Source organism: Salmo trutta, chromosome 3, assembly GCF_901001165.1.
Source record: "Salmo trutta chromosome 3, fSalTru1.1, whole genome shotgun sequence".
NCBI classification, from domain to species: Eukaryota; Metazoa; Chordata; class Actinopteri; order Salmoniformes; family Salmonidae; genus Salmo; species Salmo trutta.
Genome location: NC_042959.1, coordinates 33,975,384 through 33,990,545, shown reverse-complemented (window position 1 = coordinate 33,990,545; position 15,162 = coordinate 33,975,384). Strand labels below are relative to the sequence as shown.

The following is a 15,162-nucleotide window of genomic DNA, read 5'->3' as shown; positions in this document are numbered from 1 at the left end:
CCCCGGCCAAACCCTCCCCTAACCCGGTCGACACCGGGCCAATTGTGTGCCGCCCTACGGGACTCCTGATCACGGATGGTTGTGATACAGCCCGGGCTCAAACCAGGATCTGTCGTGACGCCTCTAGCACCGAGATGCAGTGCCTTAGACTGCTGCACCACTCAAGGAACCCAATTATATTCAACGGGTCTTTGTGTTTGTCTTGAACACTGTATCATTCTGCACTGTGAATTGTGTTGACTTTTTGTATTGTGATTTTATACAGAACAAAAGACACCATCTTAAGTTCCCTTGGGGAAAATAAAGTTATTGTATTTTAGTTACCATACAAACCAAGACGGATGTTTAGAAAAGACGGAAGATGAGCGTTTAATGATTTCAGAGCCTTTTATTTGAAATGTCAGTGTTCAAGAGAAAATAAAACAGCAATATAAATATTAGCATAAAAATGAAGAGATTAACACCGGGAGGAGCGTGGGAGGTCGAAGCATTTCATAAGAAAGATATTACAGCACGAGAGAGGATTAATTCAGCAGCGGACGGACGTACACACACATATATAATATTTATAATCATTTGCTCATATGGACAGAGAGGCATTCTTGCGCAAATGCACAAGATAAAGCACAGAAAAAGGTTACAGGAGGATAGAAACATTTCTTTTCAATATCATTTTTTTTTTCTCGTTTCGTTTCTTTACAGGGTAGTAAAATAGAGAGAGAGAAAATGAACACAATAATATGCGCAACACATCACAAGTTAACTAGTCTACGTGTGTGTCACTCTGTTTACTTATCGTCTAAAGTCGTCAGCAACTTTCTTTATATTTACACTGAAGAGTTAGTTAGTTGGCCTTCACGGTGCTGAGTTACTACATTGCAACACAAACTGTTGAAGAACATTTCAGAGATCGTTTTTTTTTCTTCTCCTCCGCTGTGGTTTTCTTATTTTTCTTGAAAAACAAATACAACACATTCCAGTAAGCCACGCCTTGAGGAGAGGGGACTTTTTAGTTTGAAAATTCTGGATGTGGTCCGTACTATACAAACAATTGGCTCATACCATCGACAGGACTAGTGTTTATTTACAGAGGGGAAGAGCCTTCACAGGACCAGCGGGTGGAGGGATGGAAGCAAGGGGAGAGTCTGAGGTTAGCATCGCCAGAATGGATTTACACTGAGGGGATAGATACAGCGAGGAGCTAACTCTGTCCCCCCCCTCCCTGCTTCTGAAGTGGTATCTCCTCTGTGACATGGAGGGATGTGCTTGGCTCTGTTGACCTCGAACCTGGGTCAGTGCATTAGACGACGTTTAGGGGTGGACTAGGATGGAGGGTCAACAGTGGTGCCTGTGTACATTCAGTGAGTAGAGCCAAGGTCATTGCCCCTCTCCCCGTCAATCTAATTGTACCGACCCAGATGTCGTACCCCTCAGCCCACCCCTCTCCACTCCCCCTTGAACCCAGCCTGCAAGCTGCCTCTTCATGCAGTGGTGTCCAGCTAGTTGCCGGACAGACGGACAGACCGACGGCAAAGAAAAGACTTCATGCTTATCTTATACTACTGTGTCATCAAAAAACACTTCCCACATCAACAAATATAATCATTAGCACTTCAGGGTACGTAGAAAGGGATGAACACTCAATCTAGACTCTAGCTGCCTAAGAAGTGTCTAACTCCTAAGCACGCCGTTACAGATCTCTCCTTTGAAGTTCTTTTTTACCCTACGTCTCATCTTTATCGTATGAACAGTGCATCTCTATGGTCTGACTCTCAAAGTGGGACAGCCAGTGAGGGGAGGGGATAGAGGTGCATGGGTGGACAGCAGGAGGGTCTCTACACCCATCTGGGTAGTTTTAAAAGGGGGCAGCGCCGACTATGCCACCAAGCCAGCAAATAGGGCTGATTGTACTATAACATGCCCTTCCCCCTTGCTGCTAGTTTTCTAATAGGGTTCATGCTCAGGTCATAAAAACAGTGAAAGATTCAAATCTTACCATTTAACTATGCTTACAAAATAATATTGATCATTTTTAGCTACCACGTCAGGTAAATGCCACGAGGGGATTTGTCGACCTGTATTTTTTTTTGAAGGTGGTCGTCCTCTTTGCAACACTAATTCAATGCATAGTTGAATCTTCTAGAAGGTCTGTGGTTTGAACACAATAGGAACATGCAGAGTGGAATACTACTGTACCAGTGCAATGGAATACCCATTCCCCTGTCCCAAAGAGCTGTGCTGTAGGATCCTATAAGGCTGATCCTATATAGGAATCTTATCATGGCAATCTAGTATAGTCAACAAGGATCTACTTTCCATCTCAGGAAAACAAGGAATTCTAATTATGATCCAACATGAAAGATCTTATGGAACATGGTTAAAATATCCACCTGTGAATACGTCACTGGCCAAAGCCTTGTTATCCAAGCAAAGTTGCTTACACTCAAACGGCTGTGTCTGAAGTGAATCCAAATTCATTGATTTAACCAAAGCACAATCCCCCCCTGAACCCCCAGTCTTCCATATCTGCAAATAGTATTAACACTTGTTTTTTTTTAGAACACAGGCTTTCCAAAAAACAACTGTTTCTAGATAGCTTTCAGAAAGAGAACAAAATGTCAACGCTGTTCGCTCTTAAACCTTCAACGCATTCCAGATTCAAGAGCCCAAAGACAAACATTTGCAAACATCTCCGTATTTCGTGTTATCATATGAGCGTGACCAATAGAATCCAGACCCTGGTTAGAGTAAACGCATTGAGAGGTGATGTAGGGGATTGGGGGGGTAGAGGGGGGACTTCAGTTCTCATCGGGTCGGTTTTCTCTCTTCTCATCGTATTTTCCATATCTATCCATCCTCCACCCATCCTACTTCTTCTCCTTCTTGGTGGACTTCTTCTTGGAGGCGGGGGTCTGGGCAGCCTTGGGGGGTTCAGGCTGAGCGGCGGCCTCAGAGGGCTGGGCCTGCAGGGCCTGATGTTGGGCTGCCATCTGCTGCTGCATCAGCATCTGCTGCTGCTGCTGCTGCTGCTGCTGGGGGTTGGAGGTCAAGGTGGCCGTGCTGCCAGGGATGTAGACGTTCTGACGGTAGTCGGGCACGTGCTGCAGGGTGAACTGGGGGCTGTAACGGGTGCTGAGTCCCATGGTGCCCGGTCCCAGGGTTGCGGTCGCCTCGCTCACTTCTGGGGGAAAGAGGGGCAGAGCGGGGAGGAGGAGAGGAGGGGAGAGATGGAACATATGAATAAGGTGTTCTGACATTGCAGTGATGACTTGCAAAATACATTGATGCTCACGATTTGTTACATTTCCATTATGACTTGTCTATATGCTAAAGCACTCATTGCTTTGGTGAAACTGTTAGCATGCTTATGTAAAGCTAATTGGACTGAAAATAAGAGAATTGAGAGAGACTGCAAGAGCGTGAGTGAGAAAAAAAGAGAGAGAGAGGGAGAGAGAGACTGGTGTTACAAAATGATGAATGTGTGCTGACATTTTGTCGAGGTGGAGAACATTTTGCATTTATGGTGTGTGTCTGTGTTCATTGCTGAGTGTGTGTGTGTGTTTCCATTATGTGTGCTCTGGCTGTGTACGGGTGACGTAGCTTCTAGCTCATAACTCTCTCCCAGCCCCTGCATTGCAGAGCTACAGAGACACACACACACGCCCCCTCCGCTATTCCCTGCTCTCTGGCTCTGCTACACACAGCGCAGGCAGCCATAAACACACATACACACACACACACATATATCTATATATATATATATATATATCTATATACATACATACATACATACATACATACATACATACATACATACATACATACATACATACATGCATGCATGCATGCATGCATGCATACATACATACACACATCTATATATATATCTATATACACACACACACATACACACACACACACACACACACATACACACACACACACACACACAAGCTAGTATAATTAGACTTCAGAGAAAACAAATCTGGGACAATAGCTTCTTCCACAAGGTTATTTCTGCTTTGTAACTAACTGTGCTATCCTGGTTGTGCATCCTCTGTTTGGTAGTGTCAAGGAACAGCAGGCCCTGATGGCACTACTGCATAAACATCTAGCTGCCTTGAATAACATTCTGATCCCTCTGTTTCCAGTTGTCATCGTGACTCGTCTGGTAGCCGTGCTCTGGCTCTTTCTGAGGGAGGGTTTCCTCTATCTCATTGTGATGACCAAAAGACATCATCCAGCCAGAGACAGAACGTTCTATCACTCTCCTAATGGAAACCTCAGGATCATGTCCGGTGTGTGTGTGTGTGTGTGTGTGTGTGAGCAGCGTCTAGGAGGGAGGAGGTAGCACTCACATCTTTAGCACTCACCCCGCAGCACTCACATCTATAGCCATGAAATGCTGTGAAAGGCTGGTCATGGCTCACATCAACACCATCATCCCAAACACTCTGGACCCACTCTGATTGACATACCGCCAAAACAGATCCACAGATGACGCAATCTCTATTGCACTCCATACTGCCCTCCCCCACCTGGATAAGAGGAACACCTATGTGAGATTGCGATTCATGGACTTCAGCTCTGCGTTCAACACCGTAGTGCCCTCAAAGCTCATCACTAAGCTCAGGACCCTGGGATCTGAACACCTCCCTCTGCAACTAGATCCTGGACCTACTAACGGGCCGCCTACAGTCGGTGAGGGTAGGCAACAACACATCCTCCACGCTGACCATCAACACGTGGGCCGCACTTCAGGGGTGCGTTAAATTAGTCCCCTGCTGTACTCCCAGTTCGCCCAGGACTGCATGGACACGCACGACTCCAACACCTTCATCAGGTTTGCTGACTACAAGACGGTGGTAGGACTGATAACCGATGAGGCAGCCTATAGAGAGGAGGTCAGTGATCTGGCAGTGTGGTGCCAGGACATCAACTTCTTCCTCAATATCAGCAAGACAAAGGAGCTGATCGTGGACTACAGGAAATGGAGGGGCGAGCACGCCCCCATCCACATTGATGGGGCGATAGTGGAGCGGGTCAAGAGCTTCAAGTTCCTCGGCGTCAACATCACTAAGGAATTAACATGGTCCGCAGTTGTGAAGAGGGTACGACAATGCCTTTTCCCCCTTAGGAGGCAGAAAATATTTAGCATGTGCCCTCAGATCCTCACAAAGTTCATTTGGACTGGCTACATCACCGCCTGGTACGGCAACTGCAAGGTATCCGACCGCAAGAGGCGCCACCGAGGGTGGTGAGTACAGCCCACTACATCACTGGGGCCTAGCTCCCTGCGATCCAGGACCTTTTAGGTGGTGTCAGGGGAAAGCCCAAGAAGTTGTCAAAGACTTCAGCCACCCCAAGCCACAGACCGTTCTCTCGGCTACAGCATGGCAAGCGGTACCAGTGCACCAAGTCTGGAACCAACAGGACCCTGAACAGCTTCTACCCACAAAGCCATAAGACTGCTACTTAATTACCTCGTACCCCTGCCCATCGACTCGATACTGGAACTCCCTGGATATAGCCATGTTATTGTTACTCATTATAGTTATTCACTGTGTATTTACTCCTTGTGTCAATATTTCTATTGTTATTTTTTCTCTTTGCGTTATACTTTGCATTGTTGGAAAATGACCCGGAAGTAAACATTTCACTGCTAGTCTACACCTGTTGTTTTAGGAAGCATGTGACCAATAAAAATAGATTTCATTTGATGTGTCAATGGTAATAATGACAATGGAAACAATGACAGGAGTCTGTGTGGTAAGAGGCCTTACCCCACAGAGGTGTATGAGCGTGTGCGTGTGTGTGTGTGTGTGTGTGTGTGTGTGTGTGTGTGTGTGTGTGTGTGTGTGTTAGTGGGCCCTGCTCTCAAGGCCAATCTGATGTGTTTCTGTGTTGGAGTGATTAGAAGACAATCTGCAGCAACAGCCCAAGAATGAGTCACTCGCAGTGTGTGTGTGTGTGTGTGTGTGTGCGCAGTAACTGCGGCAGAAAAAGCATAGGGGGAAGGGCTGTGATGTCATACAGCTCTGAATCGTTTGCTCTGCACGGGCAAGAGAACATGTGTTTGTGTGCTAACACTGTGTGTGTCTGTGTCGTGTGTGTGCTAACACTGTGTGTGTCTGTGTGATGTGTGTGTGTGTGTGTGTGTGTGTGTGTGTGTGTGTGTGTGTGTGTGCGCGCGCTAACACTGTGTGTTGCGTTCTGTTTGCTAATATATGTTCGCAGGTGTGGGAACTGCATACAGTGCAAACACTCAGGACTGTAATAGTATTGCATTAAACAGGTTTCTGTAATAGTTACTGTATATATCTGGAGTACCGCTGGTAGCATTTGACATAGTCTTTGAACTGGTGTGTGTGTGTGTGCGCCAGTACAGTGGGCCATAGAAACATCAATGAGGATAGAGCGGGCTTTATCAATGAGTCTGGCTTCATGCCCTCTAACCAAACAGGAACAAACCCTGACACCTCCCTACCTTCCCCAACTCTGCCCTTCTCTCCATTATACAACACTACAATGAGAGAGAGAGAGAGAGAGAGGAATAAAGAGAGGAAACTATTGAATGTCAGAGGCATAGGCATGTGGTGGTGATGAAAAGAGAGGGATGGAGTATGATATGGAGGGTCTGCAGATAGACCGTAAAAAAAGAGGGCTTGAGAGAGTGGTAGAGGATGGGAACAAGTGATAGAAAAAGAGAGAGATTAATGGAGAAGTGTTGGACTCACCGTTGGCTGCGGCCATCAGGGCTTGGAGCTGCTCGGCCTCAGTGGGGGGATTGGGCCAGGGTCCTGTTCCCATGGCCATCTCAGGGGGACCTCCAGCCCTGCGGGGACGGAGCGAGAGAGAGGACACATATGTCAACAACCAGCGGCCATTTTAGAACTGTAATCTTTTCTGCTTGTGTTATTGTGTGTTGCTGGTCCCTGGTGTGACGGTTGGTGGTCTTCGATATCAAGTTACAGGGTCTGATGATTAGCAGACACAGCCTGCAGGCAACGCAGAGAAACGAAGATGACGTACACACACACACACACACACACAAATACACAAGGTCCAGGGGACCTCACTATACAATATTATGCTGATACTTACAGTACCAGTCAAAAGTTTGGACACACCTACGCATTCAAGGGTTTGCTTTATTTGTACTATTTTCTACATTGTAGTCGAATAGTGAAGACATCAACACTATGAAATAAACCATATGGAATAATGCAGTAACCAAAAAAAGTGTTAAACAAAACAAATTAGATTTTAGATTCTTCAAAGTAACCACCCTTTGCCTTGATAACAGCTTTGCACACTCTTGCCATTCTCTCAACCAGCTTCATGAGAAATGCTTTTCCAACAGTCTTGAATGAGTTCCCACATATGCTGAGCACTTGCTGGCTGCTTTTCGTTCACTCTGCTGTCCAACTCATCCCAAACCATCTCAATTGGGTTGAGGTCGGGTGATTGTGGAGGCCAGGTCATCTGATGCAGCATTCCATCACTCTCCTTCTTGGTCAAATAGCCGTTACACAGCCTGGAGGTGTGTTTGGGTCATTGTCCTGTTGAAAAACAATTGATTTTCCCACTAAGTGCAAACCAGATGGGATGGCGTATCGCTGCAGAATGCTGTGTTAGCCATGCTGGTTAAGTGTGCCTTGAATTCTAAATAGATTACAGACAGTGTCACCAGCAAAGCACCATCACACCTCCTCCTCCATGCTTCACGGTGAGAACCACACATGCAGAGATCATCTGATCACCTACTCTGCGTCTCACAAAGACACAGCGGATAATCCAAAAATCTCAAATTTGGACTCATCAGACCAAAGGACAGATTTCCACCGGTCTAATGTATATTGCTTGTGTTTCTTGGCCCAAGCAAGTCTCTTATAATTATTGGTGTCCTTAAGTAGTGGTTTCTTTGCAGCGAATCAACCATGACAGCCTGATTCATGCAGTCTCCTCTGAACAGTTTATGTTGAGATATGGCTATTGCTTGAACTCTGAAGCATTTATTTGGCTCCAATTTGTGAGGCTGGTAACTCTAATGAACTTGTCCTCTGCAGCAGAGGTAACTGGGTCTTCCTTTCCTGTGGCGGTCCTCATGAGAGCCAGTTTCATCATAGCGCTTGATGGTTTTTGTGACTGCACTTGAAGAAACGTTCAAAGTTCTGGAAATTTTCCAGATTGAGTGCTCTTCATGTCTTAAAGTAATGATGGACTGTCGTTTCTCTTTGCTTATTTCAGCTGTTCTTGCCATAATATGGACTTGGGTCTTTTACCAAATAGGGCTATCTTCTGAATACCACCCCTACCTTGTCACAACACAACTGATTGGCTCAAACACATTAAGAACGAAATAAATTCCATAAAAGAACATTTAACAAGGCACACCTGTTAATTGAAATACATTCCAGGTGACTACCTCATGGAGCTGGTTGAGAGAATGCCAAGCGTGTGCAAAGCTGTCATCAAGGCAAAGGGTGGCTACTTTGAAGAATCTCAAATATAAAATGTATTTTGATTTGTTTAACACTGTTTTGGTTACTACGCGATTCCATACAGTTGAAGTCGGAAGTTTACATACACTTAGGTTGGAGTCATTAAAACTCGTTTTTCAACCACTCCACAAATGTCTTGTTAACAAACTATAGTTTTGGCAAGTCGGTTAGGACATCTACTTTATTGCTGACAAATGTAATTTTTCCAACAATTGTTTACTGTTTGCAACTGCACATGGGACAAAGATCATACTTTTTGGAGAAATGTCCTCTGGTCTGATGAAACAAAAATAGAACTGTTTGGCCATAATGACCATCATTATGTTTGAAGGAAAAAGGGGGAGTCTTGCAAGCCGAAGAACACCATCCCAACCCTGAGTCAGTTACACCAGCTCTGTCAGGAGGAATGGGCCAAAATTCACCCAACTTATTGTGGGAAGCTTGTGGAAGGCTACCCAAAATGTTTGACCCAAGTTAAACAATTTAAAGGCAATGCTACCAAATACTAATTAAGTGTATGTAAACTTCTGACCCACTGGGAATGTGATGAAAGAAACAAATGCTGAAATAAATCCTTCTCTCTACTATTATTCTGACATTTCATATTCTTAAAATAAAGTGGTGATCCAAACTAACCTAAGACAGGGAATGTTTTACTAGGATTAAATATCAGGAATTGTGAAAAACTGAGTTTAAATGTATTTGGCTAAGGTGTATGTAAACTTCAGACTTAAACTGTATGTGTTATTTCATAGTGTTGATGTATCCACTATTATTCTACAATGTAGAAAATAGCCAAAATAAAGAAAAACCCTGGAATGAGTGTGTGTGTCCAAACTTTTGACTGATACTGTAGGTGGCGATACGAAATGTATTGTGATTCGATACTGCGATTTTATGTTCCAAACATTTTGCTCAAAATGTCTGCTGGAAACAGAAATAAAAGTGCCTGAAACATGTTGGCTCACTATTTAAACAATGGCCACCAGCACAACACAATGTAGTAAATGTGATGAAACATAATGACACCACATTAAAAGGGAACAGCTGGCTACACAACACACACACACGGAGTGTTGAACTTTTCCATATGGGCAGCGTAAATCTTCAAAGGGTTGTTTTGTTTAAAGTCTCATTTTGCATGCAGAGGGAGAAAAGGAGTAGACCTGCTCTTGATTACACTCACCGACTTACACCAACTACCATACCTCTTAGAGAGAGACACACACACACACACACACACACACACACACACAGATTTAGGTCTGGCATTTCTACTGATGGTTTTGATCAACATCAGTCCCTCAGTGATTGGACCATTTCAGTAGCTGTTTGATGGCCTAAAGCAGTGGCACCAGGGGGTTGTGGGTAAAGGCTGTGCCCCTGTTTGAAGCGCCAGAGAAGAAACAGAATGGCACGCGAGGGGTTAAAAGGACGTGAGAGTATCACATCCAGCTTACTGCCTTCTATGAACAGCAGTAAAAAAAGTGTGTGTGTGTGTGTGTGTGTAAAAAAAAATAAGCGAATGCCATTCCTTTGGTCTCTGCTTGGAACCAATTAAAAACCCACTGGACAAAAGCATATGGACTGGGAAAGTAACCAGGATGGAGAGAGAGAGATGAGGGGAGAGAGAGAGCAAGATTTTTCTTTTTAAGAAGTGGTGCGGTCCAGCTTGCCAAAATGTTAAGCCACATTTTTTTAAAGGGGGTATTACTTATGTGCCAAAGCGCGAAAGAGTCCTTGACCAGTGCCAGCGTCCCAAATGAAAACCAGACCAGGTTAAAGCGTGGAGCCAGCAGGACTGCCATTTTGATTGGTTTCCTTTTGTGGACTAGAGAGACAAAGAGGACGCCTTATTTATCACTAATTAGCCTCTCCCTGCTCTATGACTTTCATGTGGTCCGAATAATCACTTCCTGCTTTCAGGACTATCTCTTCCCGTGGCTGAGATGATGACTGGTCATGTCCAGAGGGATCATTCTAACTGGTCAGTCAGAGCTGCTTCTGTAACCATGCATGAAACAGGCATCTTATCTAGGAGGAAGCCTTTCAACCGCTTCCTGAACTCTACTGTCCACTTCAACTATGGGAACTCTTGTCCAATCCTTCTATAAAGTAGATTACATTCCAGTCCTTCTTCAGACGTTCCTGTTCAGCCAGCTGGGTCCAATCTCTCATCAGACAGTTGTTTCAAAGCACTCTTTTCTGGCCTCCAGGGAAGAGGCATATGAGAAGAAGACCACATAGTGCTATAGGATATCTACAAGTGGCATTGTGTCTGGGGAAACGCAGCAAACTCAACGCATACTCTCTACTTGGGATAAAACCTATTTTACACCAAACTAAATGGGACAAATATTCTACAGTCTTCGATTACACAACCACACCACGCTAAGTAAAACCACCACGAAATACACACAGCGCACAAACTAAAAACGTCACACTGCACAGAAGTGAACCAATCAGAGATCCTCATCAAGGTCTGACCATCCACAGAGAGACCAATAGCCCAGCTCGGCACAGGCTAGTGAATCTGAGCTATAGCGAAAGGGTCAGGGGTCAGGGGTATCTACACACAGTACTGCAGAGCTCTACATACCTACAGGAAGAACCACTGTAGCTACTCTCTGCCCTTAACAACTGGTTTTAGATCAGTTTCCCTTACAACAGTTTCCACATGACCTATTCACGGGTGCCTGAAAAAAAACTGATCCAGAACAAGTTGTCGAGGCCATAAAGTGACCCCACTCTCTACACTAACACACACGTTGATACCTCGTGCCTCGCTTCGGCGTCCATCTTATGTGATCACCACTGTAGTTGTAGAGACTGGAAACACAAGAGGAGCGTTACACTATTCTATCTGGATCTACCGGCCAGGGAAAGACCAGGCAACAAACCCAGCGGAGCTCCACGTTTCTGTGGAAAAAGTGTTGAGCCTTTGACATCCACATAATGTTTCAGAGAAGAAAGTCAGGTTTTCCAAATGGATGGTTTCCAATGTATCCATAACCTCAGTGGCTTCCAACATGGAAAGCTCTCATGTTTTTTGTTCCTTGTTAAAAGTGTGTGTGTGTGTGTGTGTGTGTGTGTGTGTGTGTGTGTGTGTGTGTGTGTGTGTGTGTGTGTGTGTGTGTGTGTGTGTGTGTGTGTGTGTGTGTGTGTGTGTGTGTGTGTGTGTGTGTGTGTGTGTGTGTGTGTGTGTGTGTGTGTGTGTGTGTGTGTGTCCCGGGTGGTAGGAGACGCAAGCTAGGACTGCAGAGCCCCCCCCCCCCCCCTCACCCACTCAGATGGTTCTTGACTCATGGAATGTGTTGTGTAAAAGTTCTGTTGTGGAAACTGTTGCGACGTGATCAGCAGTTTGGCACACAATGTAGGCCAAATAACCGATGAAGGAAGCAAACAGTCACACACAGACAAACTGATTTATGTCAGTTAGATGCAGTTTCCCCTCTACCACCATGAAACAGCCAATCACCGATGTCCAAACAGTAAATCACAAGTGGTCAATCAGATGCTATCACCCAGATGGAAACACAAACGCGATCAATGAGCTACAATGTGTATATGTTAGTGCACTTACGTCCCCCCCTCCCCCCCTCACTCTGCTCCCCTACTCTCCTCAGCAGTACTGAGTGATGGCACACAGACTCTGTGAGAGTGGAGGGAGGGAGCGGAATGGCGGCCATTTTGTGTGTGAGGCAGAGAGCAGCCTGGAGAATCTGACTGTTCACTCAGAGGAGTCGGGGCTCAGATGGAATCTCAGGAGCTCCAGATTCTCATCTACACAAAGTCACAAAGTCGCTGATATCACCTCTGCTGCGCACAATGGGCCTGTAAGCAGAGTATGTCCTAATATAATGTATTTTTTTACATTTTATTATTTAACCTTTATTTAACTCGGCAAGTCAGTTAAGAACAAATTCTTATTTACAAAGACATAGAACCTGGACGATTGCTGGGCCAATTGTGCGCCGCCCTATGGGACTCCCAACCACGGCCGGATGTGATGCAGCCTAGATTCAAACCAGGGACTGCAGTGACGCCTCTTGCGCTGAGATGCAGTGTCTTAGACCACTCCGCCACTCAGGAGCCCAATGCCATTTAGCAGATGCGAAATGATCCAAAACGACTGACAGTCATGCGTGCATACATTTTATGTATGGCTGGCCCATATTCTCTACCGACTGAGCCTCACAGGACCACAGCTTCTCCTTAATCCCATCTCTCTCTCTCTTTGCTAGCCATCGCTCAATCTATGTCTCCCCATCTCTTGTGTGTGTGTGTGTGTGTGTGTGTGTGTGTGTGTGTGTGTGTGTGTGTGTGTGTGTGTGTGTGCGTGCGTGTGTGTTTGTGTGTAGAAGAGTCTATGTACTCACCCACTGGGTCCAGGTCTCTGTCCTTGGGTGAAGCGCCAGTCGGCGTTAGGAGGCTTTTGCTGTGAAGAGAACACAAAATACAATGTCAAATCTCTGTTTCTACACACCAACAGGACCAGGGGACTGCCTGTCTTATGCGTGTATCGTTCGAGTCTCTATCCGCGCGCGTGTGTGTGTGTGTGTGTGCGTGCGTGCGTGCGTGCGTGCGTGCGTGTACCAGAGGTGGCTGGTGGGAGGAGCTATAGGAGGACTGTCTCATTGTAATGGCCGGGATGGAATCAATGTAACGGTATGAAACACATGGAAACCACATGTTGAACTCTGCTCCATTAACTCCATCCATTACAATGAGCCTGTCCTCCTAAAGCTCCTCCCACCAGCCTCCTCTGGCGTGTAGTCTTTCTGCCTGTGGTCAGGGGGACGAATAAAAAGGCATACATCTCTCAGCCTGGATGGGTGGCCATTTTGTTCTGAAATCCATGGAGCAGAAAACGTCAGTGAAGCGCACAGAGACACACACCGAGACAGGGACTCCGCTCCCAATTACAGGCACAAAACAAAAACTCAACTAAATGTATGGGATTACATAAGATATGGAGTAGAGATGTGTCCTTGTTGTTGCATTGAGGATTCTATCCTCAATCCAGTGCATCAAACTTTACAAAGCCTCCACTGAAGCTTTTACATGATCAATGTCTTTGTTTATCCGATTCAGACAAGACCAGGGCTTCATTGATGAGAAAGTCCCTAACATTGATTCACCAGAGTCAATACAAATAGGTGACACATAAACAGTGCTGGTCTAAAATGTGGTTTTGGGTGATTCACAGCGATAAGAACTCTGACATGCTACTAGAATCATTAAGATCCCCAGGGCCATGTCTGAGCGCCCCGAAGGACTCCTCACGCAGTCAGTGGTTGTTGGGAGAGATAGAAGCTAATTGAGTGCCTGTGTAATTCACGGCCCACTCATAAAAGACCTGATTGTGCTTTTCAACAGGAGCCAGAGAGAGAGAGAAGGGGGAGGAGAAGAGAGAGAAAATGCAAACTCCTTCCGTTTGAGTTATGTTATAATTGTTTTTTTTAAGAGAGAGAAAGAGAGGGGGAGAGTGAAAGAGAGGGAGACAGAGAGAGAGAGAGAGAGATGGGGGGAGGGAGAGAGCAGTCATAGAAAATAAGCATTAGCTGAATATAGCAGCTGTTTGTTGTTTTAATATGGACAGATAAAGTGTGCCAAATTGACCAGAGAGGGAGAGAGGGAAGATTTGTTTGTTTTTTTAGAAGAGATAAAAGCCTCTCTCTGACCTCCTTCTCTTTCACCCCATCTCTCTTTATTCCAAAAGTCCCAACCCACATCCATTTTTCTTCCGTCTCTACCTCTTGTCCCATCCCCTCTCTCTCCTCTCTTTCCCTTCCCCTCTCCCTTCCTCTCTCTCTCTCTGTGGTTTGGCAGTGAGGCGGTGAATAGACCCTTGGCTGTGTTCCAGACTCTGCCTCCTAATCGACACAGGAGGAGAGAACAGGAGAGAAGAGAGAGGCTCCCCAGACAAACTAGCACGGCCGCCGCCCGCCTCCCCTGCCTTATTTACACAAGTGTTCTACCACAGAGAGACCAGACAGGGAGAGGGCGGAAGAGAGAGAAGAAGAGGGGGAGAGAAAGAGTAGAAGAGGGTATGGGGGAGAGAGCGAGAGGGGTAAGAGCGAGAAACACGCTATCCAATTTCAATAACACCTTCACCCACCGACGTGGCGTTTACAAGCTGCGCCAAAATGACCCACTACGGGTTTACATTTCAGTCTAGCCCGGGGTCTCCGATTTCATCTCATGTCACACAATAACACACATCACTCGCTCTGTGTGCAAACTCTATCCTGTTATGGATTCTGTAGATGGATTCAAACGAGCAGATGGACTCGAGGCAGCCATCTTTAATGGTTGGCTATCTGGTTCCATCTTATTTGCAAGAATGTAAATAAAACAGGGACACCCAGATCTTTGAACTATGAATAGGCCTCTGCATTAGAGAAGGGTGACTGGGAGGGAAGAAACAGGTGGGTGGATGTGTAATCTAATCTCCTCCGCTCGTCTAGTGGGTATTTCGTCTCAATCGGAGAGACAGACTGACAGATGTATATTTCCCCCGTTCGCTCTGCCGGTTTGGCGGCAGTCGCCATGGCAGTAAAGGGGAAAAAGAGAACAAGTTGATTTTTCATCTGAAAATGAGTAGGGGGGCCCAACATTCCAGCGGTGTGACGCTCACTGCAGCCACATTAAAAAC

At 45.7% G+C, this 15,162-nt stretch overlaps 1 protein-coding gene across 18 annotated transcripts in view; it reads right to left on the bottom strand.

Annotated features, from left to right (window-relative positions):
* Window positions 1-373: 373 nt before the first annotated feature.
* LOC115173703 (protocadherin gamma-C5) overlaps window positions 374-15,162 on the bottom strand; it is a 182,767-nt gene continuing 167,978 nt past the window's right edge. For 17 of the 18 annotated variants that reach the window (XM_029732154.1, XM_029732146.1, XM_029732107.1 and 14 more), the window contains exons 2-4: window positions 12,884-12,942; window positions 6,738-6,835; window positions 374-3,181 (exon numbers count right to left, since the gene is read on the bottom strand). In XM_029732154.1, the coding sequence (XP_029588014.1) occupies window positions 2,868-3,181; window positions 6,738-6,835; window positions 12,884-12,942 (471 nt within the window). In that variant the 3' untranslated portion in view covers window positions 374-2,867. The remainder of the gene's footprint in view (window positions 3,182-6,737; window positions 6,836-12,883; window positions 12,943-15,162) is intronic. The other variant, XM_029732040.1, reaches the window with a different exon arrangement.